This window comes from Camellia sinensis, chromosome 4, assembly GCF_055761805.1.
Source record: "Camellia sinensis isolate YWXY chromosome 4, ASM5576180v1, whole genome shotgun sequence".
In the NCBI taxonomy this organism is placed as follows: Eukaryota; Viridiplantae; Streptophyta; class Magnoliopsida; order Ericales; family Theaceae; genus Camellia; species Camellia sinensis.
Window position 1 is genome coordinate 199,376,615 of NC_138964.1, and position 13,898 is coordinate 199,390,512.

General features: G+C 37.7%; 1 protein-coding gene across 2 annotated transcripts; it reads right to left on the reverse strand.

The window, feature by feature from the left end:
- Window positions 1-1,493: 1,493 nt before the first annotated feature.
- On the reverse strand, window positions 1,494-5,015 carry LOC114294531 (E3 ubiquitin-protein ligase BRE1-like 2). Of its 2 annotated transcripts, none has more exons than XM_082867307.1 (7): window positions 4,887-5,015; window positions 3,580-3,811; window positions 3,286-3,477; window positions 2,499-2,571; window positions 2,270-2,356; window positions 1,756-1,869; window positions 1,494-1,682 (listed from the first exon to the last, which is right to left on the reverse strand). In XM_082867307.1, the coding sequence occupies exons 3-7, from the start codon at window positions 3,402-3,404 to the stop codon at window positions 1,635-1,637; spliced, it is 441 nt and encodes a 146-aa protein (XP_082723433.1). In that variant the 5' UTR covers window positions 3,405-3,477; window positions 3,580-3,811; window positions 4,887-5,015; the 3' UTR covers window positions 1,494-1,634. The 2 variants fall into 2 exon arrangements, with proteins under 2 accessions (XP_082723433.1, XP_082723432.1); XM_082867306.1 differs by having other exon boundaries at window positions 1,756-1,872.
- Window positions 5,016-13,898: the final 8,883 nt, after the last annotated feature.

Here is a 13,898-nt window from a genome sequence, read left to right on the forward strand (position 1 = left end):
GTACCGACCTTGACGAATTCAAACTTCAAAAAATTATTGTGAACCACATTATGTTGTCATTGTTAATTAAAATTATATCACAAATTGAAGTTGTGATTTCATCTTAGACACACCCTTAAAAAAAATTAAAAATAAAAAATAAAACCTCTATTGGGCACGACTTTCCCATCTACAATTAAAATAAAATTAAAAATTGAAAGATCCTAATATGTGGTGGACCTACAACTATCAGATTGTTAAAACAAAGTCCATCTTTAAACTAAAACTACTTTAATAACAAATAACCATTATTCATAATAATTTATTTCAAAAAATAAAAATAGATTTGAGATAGAGAGAGAGAGAGAGAGAGAGTTTTGTTCATAATTAAAACATAAAAAAAAAATGCTTACCTTCATTTTGTAATATGAAAAACATGTAACTTCTAACCTACAAACCCCAACCTCGCTTAAGAGTACATTTTTTATCCATCAACAGTTGGGTTTGTGAATTGTGATAAGTATTGTTTACTGAACCCTAGATCCAATGGGAGATTTGGGGGTCTTCCCAAAGGGAGGGGGTCCGAGGGTACTTTAGCAATTTCCTTGTTGTTTCTGCGTCATCCTAATTCTATACTTATAAATACATGAAAGAGGTGCCTCTTGTAAGTTAAGAGAGTTGTATTGCTTTGATGATTTTTTTTTTTTTTGAGCAACAAAACACTACAAGAATTAACACTTTTGGCAACAAAAAAATTGGTCGCTAAAAGTCTATTTTTGGTCGGCAAAAGTTATCCGCGACCAAATTTTTTGGTCGCTACTTTGGTCGCCAATTGAGGGTCGGCAAAAGTAATTCGCGACCAAAATTTTGGTTGGTCGGCAAAAGTCGGATTTGCCGACTAAATTTTTGGTCGCGAAATATATCATTACCGCGACTAATTCATTTAGTCGCTAAAACACTTTGGTCGCGAAAAGTGATATTTTCCCGACCAAAAAGTTTGGTCGCCAATTATCACATTCAACGACCAAAAAGTTTGGTCGCTAATTGTGACATTTCGCGACCAAAAATTTTGGTCGCCAATCGTGACATTCCGCGACCAAAAAGTTTGGTCGCCAATTGTGACATTCCACGACCAAAAAAGGTTTTGGTCACCATTTGTTACTTTTCGCGACCAAAACTTTTGGTCGGCAAAAGTGAGTTTCCACGACCAAGAGTTATTTTGGTCGGCAATAGATGTATTTTTTGCGACCAAAACTCTTGGTCGGCAATTATCATTTTTTGCAAAAAAAAAATTATCACATTTCTGTTCCAAAACCGTGATTTCGTGGTCAAGAGAAAAAACCGAATCATTATCACATTTCTTGTCAAGATAGAATCACAATTCCAACTATGATGGAACCACTCTAAAGGAACCAACCATCAAAACATGATTCTTTGGACAAAAGACACAGAAATCGAAAGAACAATTGGCCATGATGATCAAAAGCAACCTCATATGGGAATGAATGTTAAGAAACAACTTAATATATTCATTATGTTTCTTAAACCAATAAAGTCAAAATAGGCAACTATAGGAATGTGTGTGATCTCAGATAAAGAATGTCCGACGCAGCGTAGCCAACCGAAATTCAATAAATGGACTTAGTGGAGAGTTGTTACCTGGAAGGAAGGCAGCAACCTGACGCCGTTGTGCCCAAGAAAAGCTGCATAGATCATTGAGACTAAGTATATTCCAATCTAAAATAATAATTCCATACAAAAGTAGTAATCAAGCACCTTGTAATCTTTAAGAAAAATTTCTTTGGGCATGTCCATTTTGGATTCTTCAACTTGCTTTGGTAAGTGTTCTGTTGCAACTAAATAAATTAACCTCCTGCTGAATTGCTTGGCCTGCTAACATAATGAATAAAAGTGAGCATGAAAATTGACATAATGTGAATTTATGAGAGGAGTGATAAATTCAACAATAACAACTCACGGGTAATGAAGGACAAGGAAACCGATAATTTTTCCGATGTGCAACCTAACACATCTCCCCTACCATCCCAAAATCGGCCACCCATCACCACCACTCCTCATTCGCCACACCCACCACACTCTAAGGCCACCCCCCTTTAACATAAAATGCGTATTGGCTATACGTATTGGCTAAACGTATTGATTTGCATTTAAACATACTGAATCATTACATACGTATAATGAAGCGTACGATACTAAAATATTACATAACATAACAATAAACAATAAGATGGTAAACAAGAAAGGAGAAGCAAGTAACTACAATGCAGACCTTGATATTATAATCATCCCTTTCAGCCACCTGCTGCAACAAATGTTGGTTCTGTGTCTGCATATCTTCATATGCTTGACTAATAGTCTGCAAATAAAGAAAATGAGTGTAAGAAAGAAAAACAGAATGGCGAGAAGAAATAAAGGCAGGATCAAGGCACAAAAAACATCACCACAGTGAACAAGAAAAATTACATGGTTATCTGAGGACTTAAACATAATCATCAGACCTCAATTTCAGAAATATAAGCCTCCGATTCACCATCTTTAATTTTAACAGCCTCCTTCAGTTCTAAAACATCCCTGCAGATGAAGTGACAGCAAACACTGTCACAAACTTAATAGAAAATTTATCTAGTGAATTTCTATAGGAAAAAGGGAAAGGGATGGGAAAAAAAAAATTGATCCAGTGGTAAAAGGGGAGCATTTTTAATTCACCATGTTAACAATATGGTGGCATTTTTATCACTATATAAAGTTACTCTGTTATCACTATGATGCTACTGGACGTTACTATATTAATTACAAATTCTGAATACCATATGAAACATCTAGGGACTGGAAGGCAAAGCTGGTTATAAGCAATTACTTCTCTTTTTCAGAGTAGAATTCTAATTTCTAACAATTAAAATAAGAATATCGAAGTTATTGTTTACATGAAACTACTTCCAGGAGAATTTGAAAATTAATGTAGTAACATCCAGTAGCATCATAAAGATTATTAAAAAAGAAAAAGAAAACGATGAGCATTAATATGATACCACCAGAAAAATGGTCAACCCACTGCATGAACTCCTACTATAGCAGGGCCTGGGAAGGTCAGATGTACCCAGCTTTACCACCACGTATGGATAGGTAATTTTCGTGTTTTGAACCTGGGACACCCAGGTCACAACAGAGCAGCCTTACCATTGTGCTAAGGCCAAAATTAGCATGCTATATTTGCCTACCACATGTTTGAATAAATTCTCATGAAGGTGATGCAACATCAAGATGTCATGAGAGTGAGGGAAGTACCAATGTTTACGTTGATATTTACTGGCTTGCTCGTGGCAAAGGAGTTTAGTTTTGAAATCCTTGCAATCAATTTCACCTGAGACCAAAGTCTCGACCTTTTCACATTCCATCCTGTACATTCGTGCAGGTTTGAAAACAGAATAATGTGATTCACGTGAGCCATACAGAATGCCATCTGGAAACACTTCCCTCCTGCAGAATCAGTACAATCTTCTTAAACTTTGACAAGATACACGATAGGTCAAAACATCATAAAAATAAAAGGTCACAAAAATGAAGCATGTTGATACTAACCCAACTAATATACCATGAAGCTTGCCTTCTATTCCACAATTTGTAATGTAACCCCAATATTTGTTCTTCTCAAGTTCCCATAGGCGGGTAAACCAATCCAATACACCCACTTCAAACTGCCCGGAATGGACTATATAGTTGCTCTCTATAAATGGATCACCAAGATTGTTAATAGAGAAATGTTATAACTATCCCAGAGCACCACAATCGAAATCAAGATTGTAGGGGTACCCTGTTGCAAAACATAGATCTCTATATGAGATACAACAATGCAGTAAATTTTAATGATGCAAAATAAAAAAAATTAAAGCTTCAATTGATATAAAAACCTGAATACAACTTTAAAAACAATTAAGCATGAATTTTATCAAAAACTAATTTAATAATAAAATTATATCACAATTGTGTTTGTGAGAGAGAGAGAGTTTCATCAATTTTTCAAATTCTCTCCCCAACCTCCCAAATGCTTGTATCCCACTGTATTTCCACATTTGAGAGACTGAGATGGCCCACATTCACATAGTGGAAGAAACACATCAGAACTGAAATCTCATAGTACTTTTTCTTCTAAGACTAAGAGAAATAACAAGTACCAAGTAACATGATCAAAAAAAGTCTGTTCAAAGAGTTAACAACAGCCAATTCAAAAATAGATGAAAAGAAATAACCTCTGAGAATAACACAAATAGAACACACGAGCAACACCATGTTCACCTATTTCACAAAGTTGGTGACACTACAATGTATGCCAGATTGTTTAGATTTAGGCAAAAACCATATCAATGCATCCTCTTTTGCTTTTTAACCATGATGCTAGGTCGACAAGATCCCTATTCTTGTTTGATGAACATTTATGTTACTTTTCATGAAATAATGCTATGGCTTATACTCTCAATGAGAGCAGATAAAATATTATTGAAAGTTTGCACACTAACTATCTTATATTATAGAGACAACACTAAACATTTTTCATTTATATGGGCAAAAAATCAGTGTAACATGTTTAAAAAATTCAGGGTACTAGAAATGAAAATGTTAAGATGATGAGTGGCATGCAAATATGAAACAAATGCATGAAGTTAGAAGTGGCACCAATTGAAGATAAAATGAGGGAAAATATCAGATGCAACATAAAACAAATAATGCACTTGTAAGGAGTGATTTGATTCATATTAAGGGTCGTAAAAAAAAATCTAAAGAACGTTGAGCAGAAAATGAGTTGAGACAAAAGAAATGTCTGAGACATACATATATATATATATATATATATAGAGAGAGAGAGAGAGAGAGAGAGAGAGAGGATAGACCGTCGACGCAGACAACATCGAAGGGTTGAACACGGTGGTAATCGAAAAGAGGTTCGATTTGTTCTTCCGTTGATTTGGCCTATAAAACAGAGAAATCGAAAATCAAGTTCAAAAACCCTATAAAACAAAAACAATGCTTGGAAGATTAGGGGGCTAGAACTTGAAGTTTCGCACCATTAGGGTAGAAGAAATTGGGGCCAAAGTCACAGTAATCGTCGAGGGAGAAGTAAAGGTCGGAGTTGGGATCGTGTAGGGTTTGAAGGAAACGGTTCTCATTGAAGAGTTGTTGGGAGGGTTTAAGAGTGTTGGGGTAGCGCAGTGATTGGAGTAGGAGGCGGTCGAAGTTAAGAATGGGAGAAGGAGAAGAAGGGCATTGGAGGGAGTGGCGGAAGAGGGATTTCGGCGGAAGACGGTAGTGGAAATTGAAAGGGCAGGGGCAGAGGGCGGTGGCGGTGGCGGTGGCGGTGGTGGGGAGGAGAGTGGAGATGGAGTGGAGGGTGGTTTCAGAGAGGTGGATGAGGTGTTTTGAGTGTTGAGAGAACGGTTGGGAGATCGGGAGGCTGTGGCAGAGACGGAGGTGGCAGTGGTAAAGTGATTGAGTTGGTGGTGGTGGTGGAAGAGGGATGGTGGTGGAGATGAGAATATAAGAAGTTAGGGTTAGGGTTAGGGTTAGGGTTAGGAAGTGAAGGAAGAAAGGTGAGGTATGGTAATGGAGATGGAGGATTCATCATCTCTTCTTTTCTTCGTCGCCCTCCTCACTGCCCAGAAAATGCTTTGAGTTTTTGTTTATTTACTTTATTTTTAAGATTGATGTTGAGGTTGAAAAGTAGAGACTTTTGATTTATTTATTTTTTTTAATTTTTTAGGTATAGTTGGATAACATTACGTTTATAGCTTATATTTATAAAAATTTTAAAAACTCAAATAAAAATTTATTTGGTAAATTTTTTATTTATAAATCAGTTGTCTCAGTTTAAAAATTTGGCCAAAAAATATAAACTCAAAAAATGTGTTTCCGTTTTGAATTTTTAGGCTTTTTTTTACTATCCAACACTAGCCACCACCCGCCACCATTTTCCACTACCGTCTTCCGCCACCACCACCCACCCCCCGCCGCCGCCACCACCACCACCCGACACCCAGGAAGAAGGGTTCATCGCGATAATATCACTCGTCAACCCTTCCATAGATTCCACAAAGGAAGAAGGGTTCAAATCGGCCTCACATACACAAAGGCTACTCACTGGATTTGCCTTTATTTTTTTTTTATTTTTTTTTTGTTTTGCATGTACAAAACGACGTCGTTTTTTGATTGGCGACCAAATTTTTTTGGTCGCAAAAAAATTTCATTTCGCCCCTCCTGGTTGTTCAAATTTCCCTCCCAAATTTTTGGCGACCAAAAGACCAAATTAGTCGCAGAAAAAGTACCTTCGCCGACAAACTTTTTTAGTCGCCAAATCTCAATCAACGGCGACTAAAATATTGGTCGCTAAAAATACAAATTTGGCGACTAATTTTTTTTGGTTGCTGAAAATAAATTTTTGGCGACCAAAAATTTGGTCGCCAAAAAATATGTGACCTTCCGCGACCAAATTTGTAGTTAGTCGGGAAAAGTATACCACTTTCTGCGACCAACTCATTTTTTGGTCGACAAAATATAACCTTCTGCGACCAATAATATTTGGTTGCCAAAAACAATGATCATTCGCGACTAGTTAATATTTGGTCGCCAAATGTCATTTTTTTGCGACTAAAATTTTTTTGGTCGGCAAAAGTGGTCGCCAAATGTGTAAATTCTTGTAGTGAAAGGCCATATATTGAAAAAACAAATACTATCAGGAAATAGGTAATTTGTAATAAATACATTAGGTTGGGAAGTGGTGGTTTCCATTATCTGTTGATAACGCAAAGAGATCAAAGATCTGGGAGGATATTATGGGTATTGCTAGGTCCAAGCCTGAGTTGGTGGAATTTTATAAAAATAACTCTAGTCTAAGGCTTGGGAATGGAAAAAAAAAATATTGTTTGGGTTTGATAAATGGATTGGTAATGCGTGTTTGAAGGAGGACTTTCCTCGACTTTTCTCGTTATCTTCTGACAAACTTCACTCTGTAAAGGCATTGCAGATCAGAAGGAATGCTCAGGTGGAGTGGACCCTTAATTTCAGAAGATCATTATTTCAATGGGAGATAGAGGAATTAAACAGGTTGACAATAGTGTTGCTAAGTGCACCTGCTATTAGAAAGAATTTGGCTGATTGTTTGAGATGGAATACAGACCCATCAGGAGGTTTCACTGTGTCTTCAACTCATAAATGGTGTGAGAGATCTTTCGGTCCTGTGTATAAAGCAATAAATATTATATGGAAGAATGTGTCCTTATCTAAAGCTCAATTTTTTGGTTGGTTGGTTGGCATGGAAAGGAAGAATCAAGACTTCTAGTCATTTGCAAAGAATTGGGGTTCTTGCTGTAGGGGCTAATGTGAACTGCATTTTTTGTAATCAAGAGATGGAAACTGTCAACCATGTGCTGGTCTTTTTCCCTTTTGTTTGGCAGGTTTAGTCTCATGTCATCTGTTGGTGGGGTATGCAATGGGTATTACCTGGTTCTGTTGGTAGTCTAATGGATTGGTAGGTCGGTGCTATATTGTAAAAAAAGGAAAAGGTTATCTTGAAAGCTATTCCGATGGCTGTGTTATGGTCCATCTGGAAACAAAGGAATGACTCCATTTTTAATGGCATACAACCAGATCTGGTGGAGCTGTGTGAGGTCATTAAAGTCAGGGTTGCAATGCGGTTCAAAGTTGCTTGTTCTAAATTAGATTACTCTGTTTCTGATATTTTATACAATCTACAATAGGTGAAAAGCTGTCTTGGTTAATAGGGTATTCTGCCTGGGATAGTTGGAGATTGGTTATACTTGAGGTCTAGGCTTTGGAGACCAGTAGCAGCAGTTTGGTGGCAATATATGAAATGTTGTATCAGTAATAGAGGTTGACTGTTATGAAGCAAGTTTGGTGCCTTGAAATAGAAGTTATGCTTAGGTTTTTCTGGTTTTTAATGGTTGGTGTTTGATGCTTGGAAATGGCTGAATAGAGGATTGTTTGTTGGGTTTGAAATGGTTGTTGTTTTAAAAGGAGTTCATGGCAGCAAGGTTCTGCACAAGTCTCACTGCTCTGTTGTTGATGTTATGCTCAGGCCTTATTGTTGTTGTAGGATTATTTTGATGCTTGTATGCTTGTTTTGTTGTTCTGTTTCTTCTTTGGGTGTTTTTGATTGGCTTCTCACCAATCTTGGGTCAAGTGCTAGCATATGATTGTGCTTCCTTTGCGGTGCCAACCTAGTTGGGATTGTTAAGGTTAGGCTATGATGCTATATGCGCTCCCCTACTTTGTTGATGTAATTTCGCATGTATTATGCGTTTTTCATCAATAAAGTTTTTGCTTGCTGATCAAAAATTATTTATTTATTTATTTATTTTTGAGCCACGAAGAAAACTTTATTTATTAAAATTCAATGTATAGAGAAAAACAACAACATCAAAGCGCTGTCATATTTTATTTATTTTAAGAGTTTATCTTTGTAGTGTTGATAGCGCAAACTATAATATGTAAGGTTGGATTATACTCTTAAGGTAACGAGGAGCAACTCTTGATCCACCCAAAAATCAAAACAAAATCAATATGTATAACCTTTTAAAACTAGAAAACGAAAATGTAAAGAAAAAACTTTACTTATTTAAACAAAGGAATAGAGATGTGGTGGATAAGGAGTTACATGGGAGAATTGAAACTGTGGTGGCTGAGTTTGCGAGTAATAAACTCGAGGGGAGGATATAAGGTATTATGAAGATAGTTGGGAACATAAACAACGGCTATGTGTTGGATTGTCAGAAGAGTAAAGATCAGGTTGTCATGCTAGGTTTTGTAAGAAGCCTGAGTGGCTCAAGTTTACTAAAACATGGGGTGGAATTAGAAATGGAGTTGGGCCTTAGTAAGGAAGTGGGCCTAACAGGTGGGTTAGACCACAACATGAAAGGGATGGTGGTGCAAGACCTGGGCTTGAAGGATGATTTTCAAGGTGGGCCTCAAAGTGTATTAGGACATATGTCACGTACGTCATATTTGTCGCAAACCCATGAAGGTGAAGTTTGTTCCAGATTGGAGGAACAACAAAGCAAAGGGAAGAAGAAAATTGTAAGAAAATCAAATGGAAAGATGGTTATAGAGATGAAGTCGGGTTACCTGGTAAAAAGATATGGCTATAAAGGGGCCATATCAAGTAAACTAGGTCCTAAAGGGGTACTATGGAGGGCAGCAGCTATGGCTTTTTCAGCATCATCTGAAAGTGAAATGGCTAGAGATAACAATGCACTTAAAGAGGCTTCTGCAACTTTACAAATAGGGAAACTATTGGGAGTAAAATGCAAAGGTAATGAAGATGAGGTGTTATAAAAAATCCTGGACTTAGAAGCAAAGGATAGAGAAAGAAAGGGAAGGGGTACTGATGCTGCAAGTTGAAATGCAGTTAAATGGGGGCTGGGTTTAGTGATATTGTTTTATGATGAAGCTAATATCATGGAATGTGAGGGGTTTGGGTAGAAAGGAAAAAAGGAGTAAAATTAAAAGCATGATGAAAGCCAGAGGAGTTGACATTGCATTGTTTCAGGAGACAAAGAAAGCTTCTATGTCAGAAATGAAGGTGAGGGAATTATGGAGTAGAGAGATGATAATTTCATGACTGTGGATGCTGAAGGAACTGCTGGTGGTCTATTATGTATATGGGATCCAGGAGTGCTCCAAGTCTGAGGATGCCGCTGTAGTAGTCGATTCATTCTGTTATCTAGTACTTTATTCTTTTCTTTTGATTGTGTTATAGTAAATCTATATGCTCCAAATGAAATGGGGCAAATAGGGAAATTATGGGAGAGTCTGTTGAAGTTAAAGGAGGAGTCATTGGTGCTTGAGGGGTGATTTCAATTAAATCAAAAGCATTGGTGAGAGAAAATGGTGCTCTAGAAGGGATAAGGGTATGAAGGAGCTGAATGAATTCATTGATAAAAGTGAAGTGAATGATCTTCCCCTGTTAGGTAGAAGATATACATGGTGCAACTCCAAGGAAAGGGAAAAATGGAGCAAAATTGACAGGGTTTTAGTGGAACTAACATGGTTGGAATCATTTAATCTAAAGTTGTAGGGGTTACCTAGAGCACTGTCAGATTATAGCCCTTTACTCTTGATGGAGGATGAGAGAGATTGGAGCCCCAGGCCGTTTAGGTTTCTGAATGCTTGGACTCTTCATCCAAATTTCTTACCTTTTATGGAAAAGTGGTGAAAGGAGCATGATGTTCAAGGCTGGGCTGGATTCAGATTATTTAAGAAGATGAAAGAGTTGAAGCTAGCTCTGAAACAGTGGAATAGTGAAGTATTTGGCAATATAAATACTAAATTGAAACAAGCAGAAGATAAGTTGCATCAGATTGATCTGGTAGAAAAGGTAAGAGAGCTTGTAGAGGCAGAAAAAGCTCGAAGAAGAGAGATTAGTGAAGAAGCTGGCAAGTTGTATAGAATGGTGGAGTGGATGTGGCTTCAAAAATCAAGACTAAATTGGGACTTGAAGGAAGACAAAAATACAAGATATTTTCATGTGGTAGTCAAAAGTAGGCAGGGGAGAAATGAGATTAACTCCTTATCTATTGGAGATGAAGTTTTTGAAGATCCTAATAAAGTAAAGCAGGAGGTTCAAGCATATTTTCAAAGACAATATAAAGAGGAATGGAGATCAAGACCTGTGTTGGAAGGATCTTTCAAGTCAGTTAGGAACAACCCATTTTTTGATCTACTGGAATTAGAATTTTCTGATGCAGAGATTAGGTGTGCTATTACAGATTGTGATGGCAACAAGGCTCTAGGCCCAGATGGGTTCAACTTGGCATGTGTCCAGAAGATGTGGAAGGTAATGAAGAGTGATGTGATCAACTTTATAAGTGAATTCCATAAAAACAGTAAGTTAGTTAAAGGGATCAATAGTTCTTTTATCACTTTGGTGCCTAAGAAGGAGAATCTAGTGAGTGTAGCAAATTATCGACTAATCACTTTGGTTGGCTCATTGTATAAGATTCTATCAAAGGTACTATCCTCTAGGTTGAAAGCAGTGCTCCCTCAAATTATAAGTAAAAATCAATCAGCATTCCTAGGAGGTATGAACATATTAGATGGTGTTTTGGTAGCAAATGAGGTGGTAGATGGATGGAAGAAGTCTAGGAAAAGAGGTTTGATCATAAAGCTAGATTTTGAGAAAATCTATGACTTATTAAATTGGGACTTTTTGTTTTCAATGATGATAAATTTTGGGTTTGGAGAGAAGTGGATGGGATGGATTAAGGAGCGTATTACCTCTTCTAGACTATTTGTGCTTGTTAATGGAGTACCAACTGGTGAATTTAGTCCCCAAAGAGGGCTCAGACAAGGGGATTCCTTGTCCCCTTTTCTGTTCAACATAGTAGCTGAGGGTTTAAATATTTTACTATCAAGAGCTTTGGATATGGAATTGATAAAAGGGGTGAAGATTGGTGCAGGTGGGATAGTGTTGACCCATTACAGTTTGCCAATGATTCCATCTTATTGCGTGAATCTAAAGTTTTGAAAGTCAGAAATTTGAAGAGAATATTGAGGTGCTTTGAACTATTGTCAAGTCTGAGGATAAACTATCACAAAAGTGTAGTGAGTGGTGTGGGAGTTCTAGTTGAATCTATGAATGAGTTTGCATCTGTGCTAAATTGCAAAGTGAAAAATTTACCAATTAAGTATCTTGGATTACCATTGGGGGCTAAACCAAGTAGAAAAACAACTTGGAGGCCTGTTTTGGACAAAGTTACAGTTAAATTAGTAGGGTGGAATGTCACGACCCAAACCCACCCCTATGGGTTTAGCACCGTAACCGGTCAGTAATTCAAGATTACCGAAGGCTTGCTTAATAATAAAACAGTAATACAGAGTACAGGGGCTGGCGGAAGCCAAAACAGTAATTTAAAGATGTCCAATGAGCTGTGGGATTCTGTATGCAAAAAGACTTTTCATAACATAATTACATTCAGTACAAAAACAATATGTACATACATCATTACAGGCATTCAGGTTTGGGACCAAATCCCCTTTATAACAGTACAGTACAAAACATTCAGTCTATACAGCATTACAAAACAGAGACAGAAAGGGGGAATCTAAAACACCCCTAAGCAGCCTAAGCTTGAACAGATTTGGAACCTCGCAGTGAGGCACAAAGGTTGGCTTGACAAACAGGAGCTTGGCCCGATGCTCCTAACAACGGTCTGGTGCCTGTACGCCTACATATGTATGAGCAGTGAGCTAAAGCCCAGTGAATAACATATGCGTAAAGAGGTTAAGAATGAATGTCCTTTCAGTATTGAAAAACAGCATTTATCAGTATATCAGTCATAGCAGTCATAAGTGGTGCATCCAATAGCAAAGCAGTACAGTAGGTCTTAACAGACCGAACAGTCAGTTGATGGCCATCATATCAGTAAACAGTAGTGGTTCCAATATGGGAACCGACAGAGATCTCTGCGTCAGTAGCAGTACAGTACAGTAACAGTAAATTGCTATGGATGCCACGAAATACAGTTCGCAAATAGGACAAGCATTCATTCAGTAGGCAGTATTATTCATAAAGCAGTTCAGTCATTCGTTCAGAAAATAATCTCATTTGAACATATCTTTACGACAGTGTTACTCACAGAGTTCTAGGCTACAGATAAGTTAGTGAGCGTCCTCGGATGCCAATCCTACACAGTTACAGGATGAACACACACTAAGCTACACAGTTGGGAAGTAATAACTTAATACCTAAATTGCCTCGGTGTGGTTCTACATCAGTATCCTCATTAAGATGCCTTAAACTAGGCCTAGGATGGAATGAGGATGCAAAGATACTCTTAAAAACATTTTTCAAAATTTTCAGAATATAGGGGTCCTGCTCGAGCGTGGCTTTCGCCGCTCGAGCGGACATGCTAACAAAGGATCTCCGCTTGAGCGTGACTTATCCCGCTCGAGCACACTGCAAAAGTACTGGATGCACGAAATTCACGCTCGATGGGCGCTCGACCTCCGCTCGAGCGTGAGACACAAGTCCTCGCTCGAGCGTGTATTACCCCGCTCGAGCGGATTGCAAACACATGCAAAGTACTGGATACACGCATTTCCTGCTCGAGCGCCACTTTCCCCGCTCGAGCGGACTGCATGAACTCAATGCTTACGCTCGAGCGTCGAGTTTCCCGCTCGAGCGTGAGTCCAAAATCTGGAATTTTCATATTTGAACCTCAAGCTCAAAACTCAATTTCAAAACATCAAACTCGATCCTTTTGTGCTAATTTTCTGGAGGACACTTCAAAACTCATAATTTGACATGTTTCAAAGATCAATTTGAGAAATCAAAGCCCGAAGGTAGTTCAATTAAACACCAATTTCAAACAAACTTCAAGAACATGATGAATATGTAACATGCATGATTTTAAACAACTTCAAAGCTTCAAATGATTGCTCCAAAGAGCCAATTCCTTCAAAATCATGATGAATTCATGGACTATAACAATAATATGGACATGCATGCAAGAATTTCCATGAAAACAACTTTAAATTTCAAGGTATGCACATGCATGCATGAATTAAGCCTCAATTCCACAATCTACAACCAATTCTTGATTCAACTCACTAAATTACCATGAACCATGCTAGAACAACTCAAATACATAAATGAGAGGATGAAATTCCTACCTTAAGTCTTGAATGCAAGATAAGGGAGCTCAATTATGCAAACTACTCCTCAATTCCTATAATTTCCAAGCAAAACCTTCAAGTTGAACTCAATTTCTCTCACTCTGTCACTCTGGTCGGATTTTGTCTCTCACAAATGAACAAGAATGATGTATAGCATAGATAAGTCAAGACTAAACAATTGTCTAGCAAAGCCCACTAATGGCAAAATGGCAATTAAG

Bases quoted from the DNA above. Each gene is read 5' to 3' on its own strand.
- LOC114294531 (XM_082867306.1), bottom strand. From the start codon at position 3,404: ATGTACAGGATGGAATGTGAAAAGGTCGAGACTTTGGTCTCAGGTGAA. The intron at 2,357-2,498 runs GTCTGATGATTA...CTTTATTTGCAG, and splicing joins CTTATATTTCTGAAATTGAG to ACTATTAGTCAAGCATATGA. The intron at 1,683-1,755 runs GTGCTTGATTAC...TGATCTATGCAG, and splicing joins TTTTTCTTAAAGATTACAAG to CTTTTCTTGGGCACAACGGC.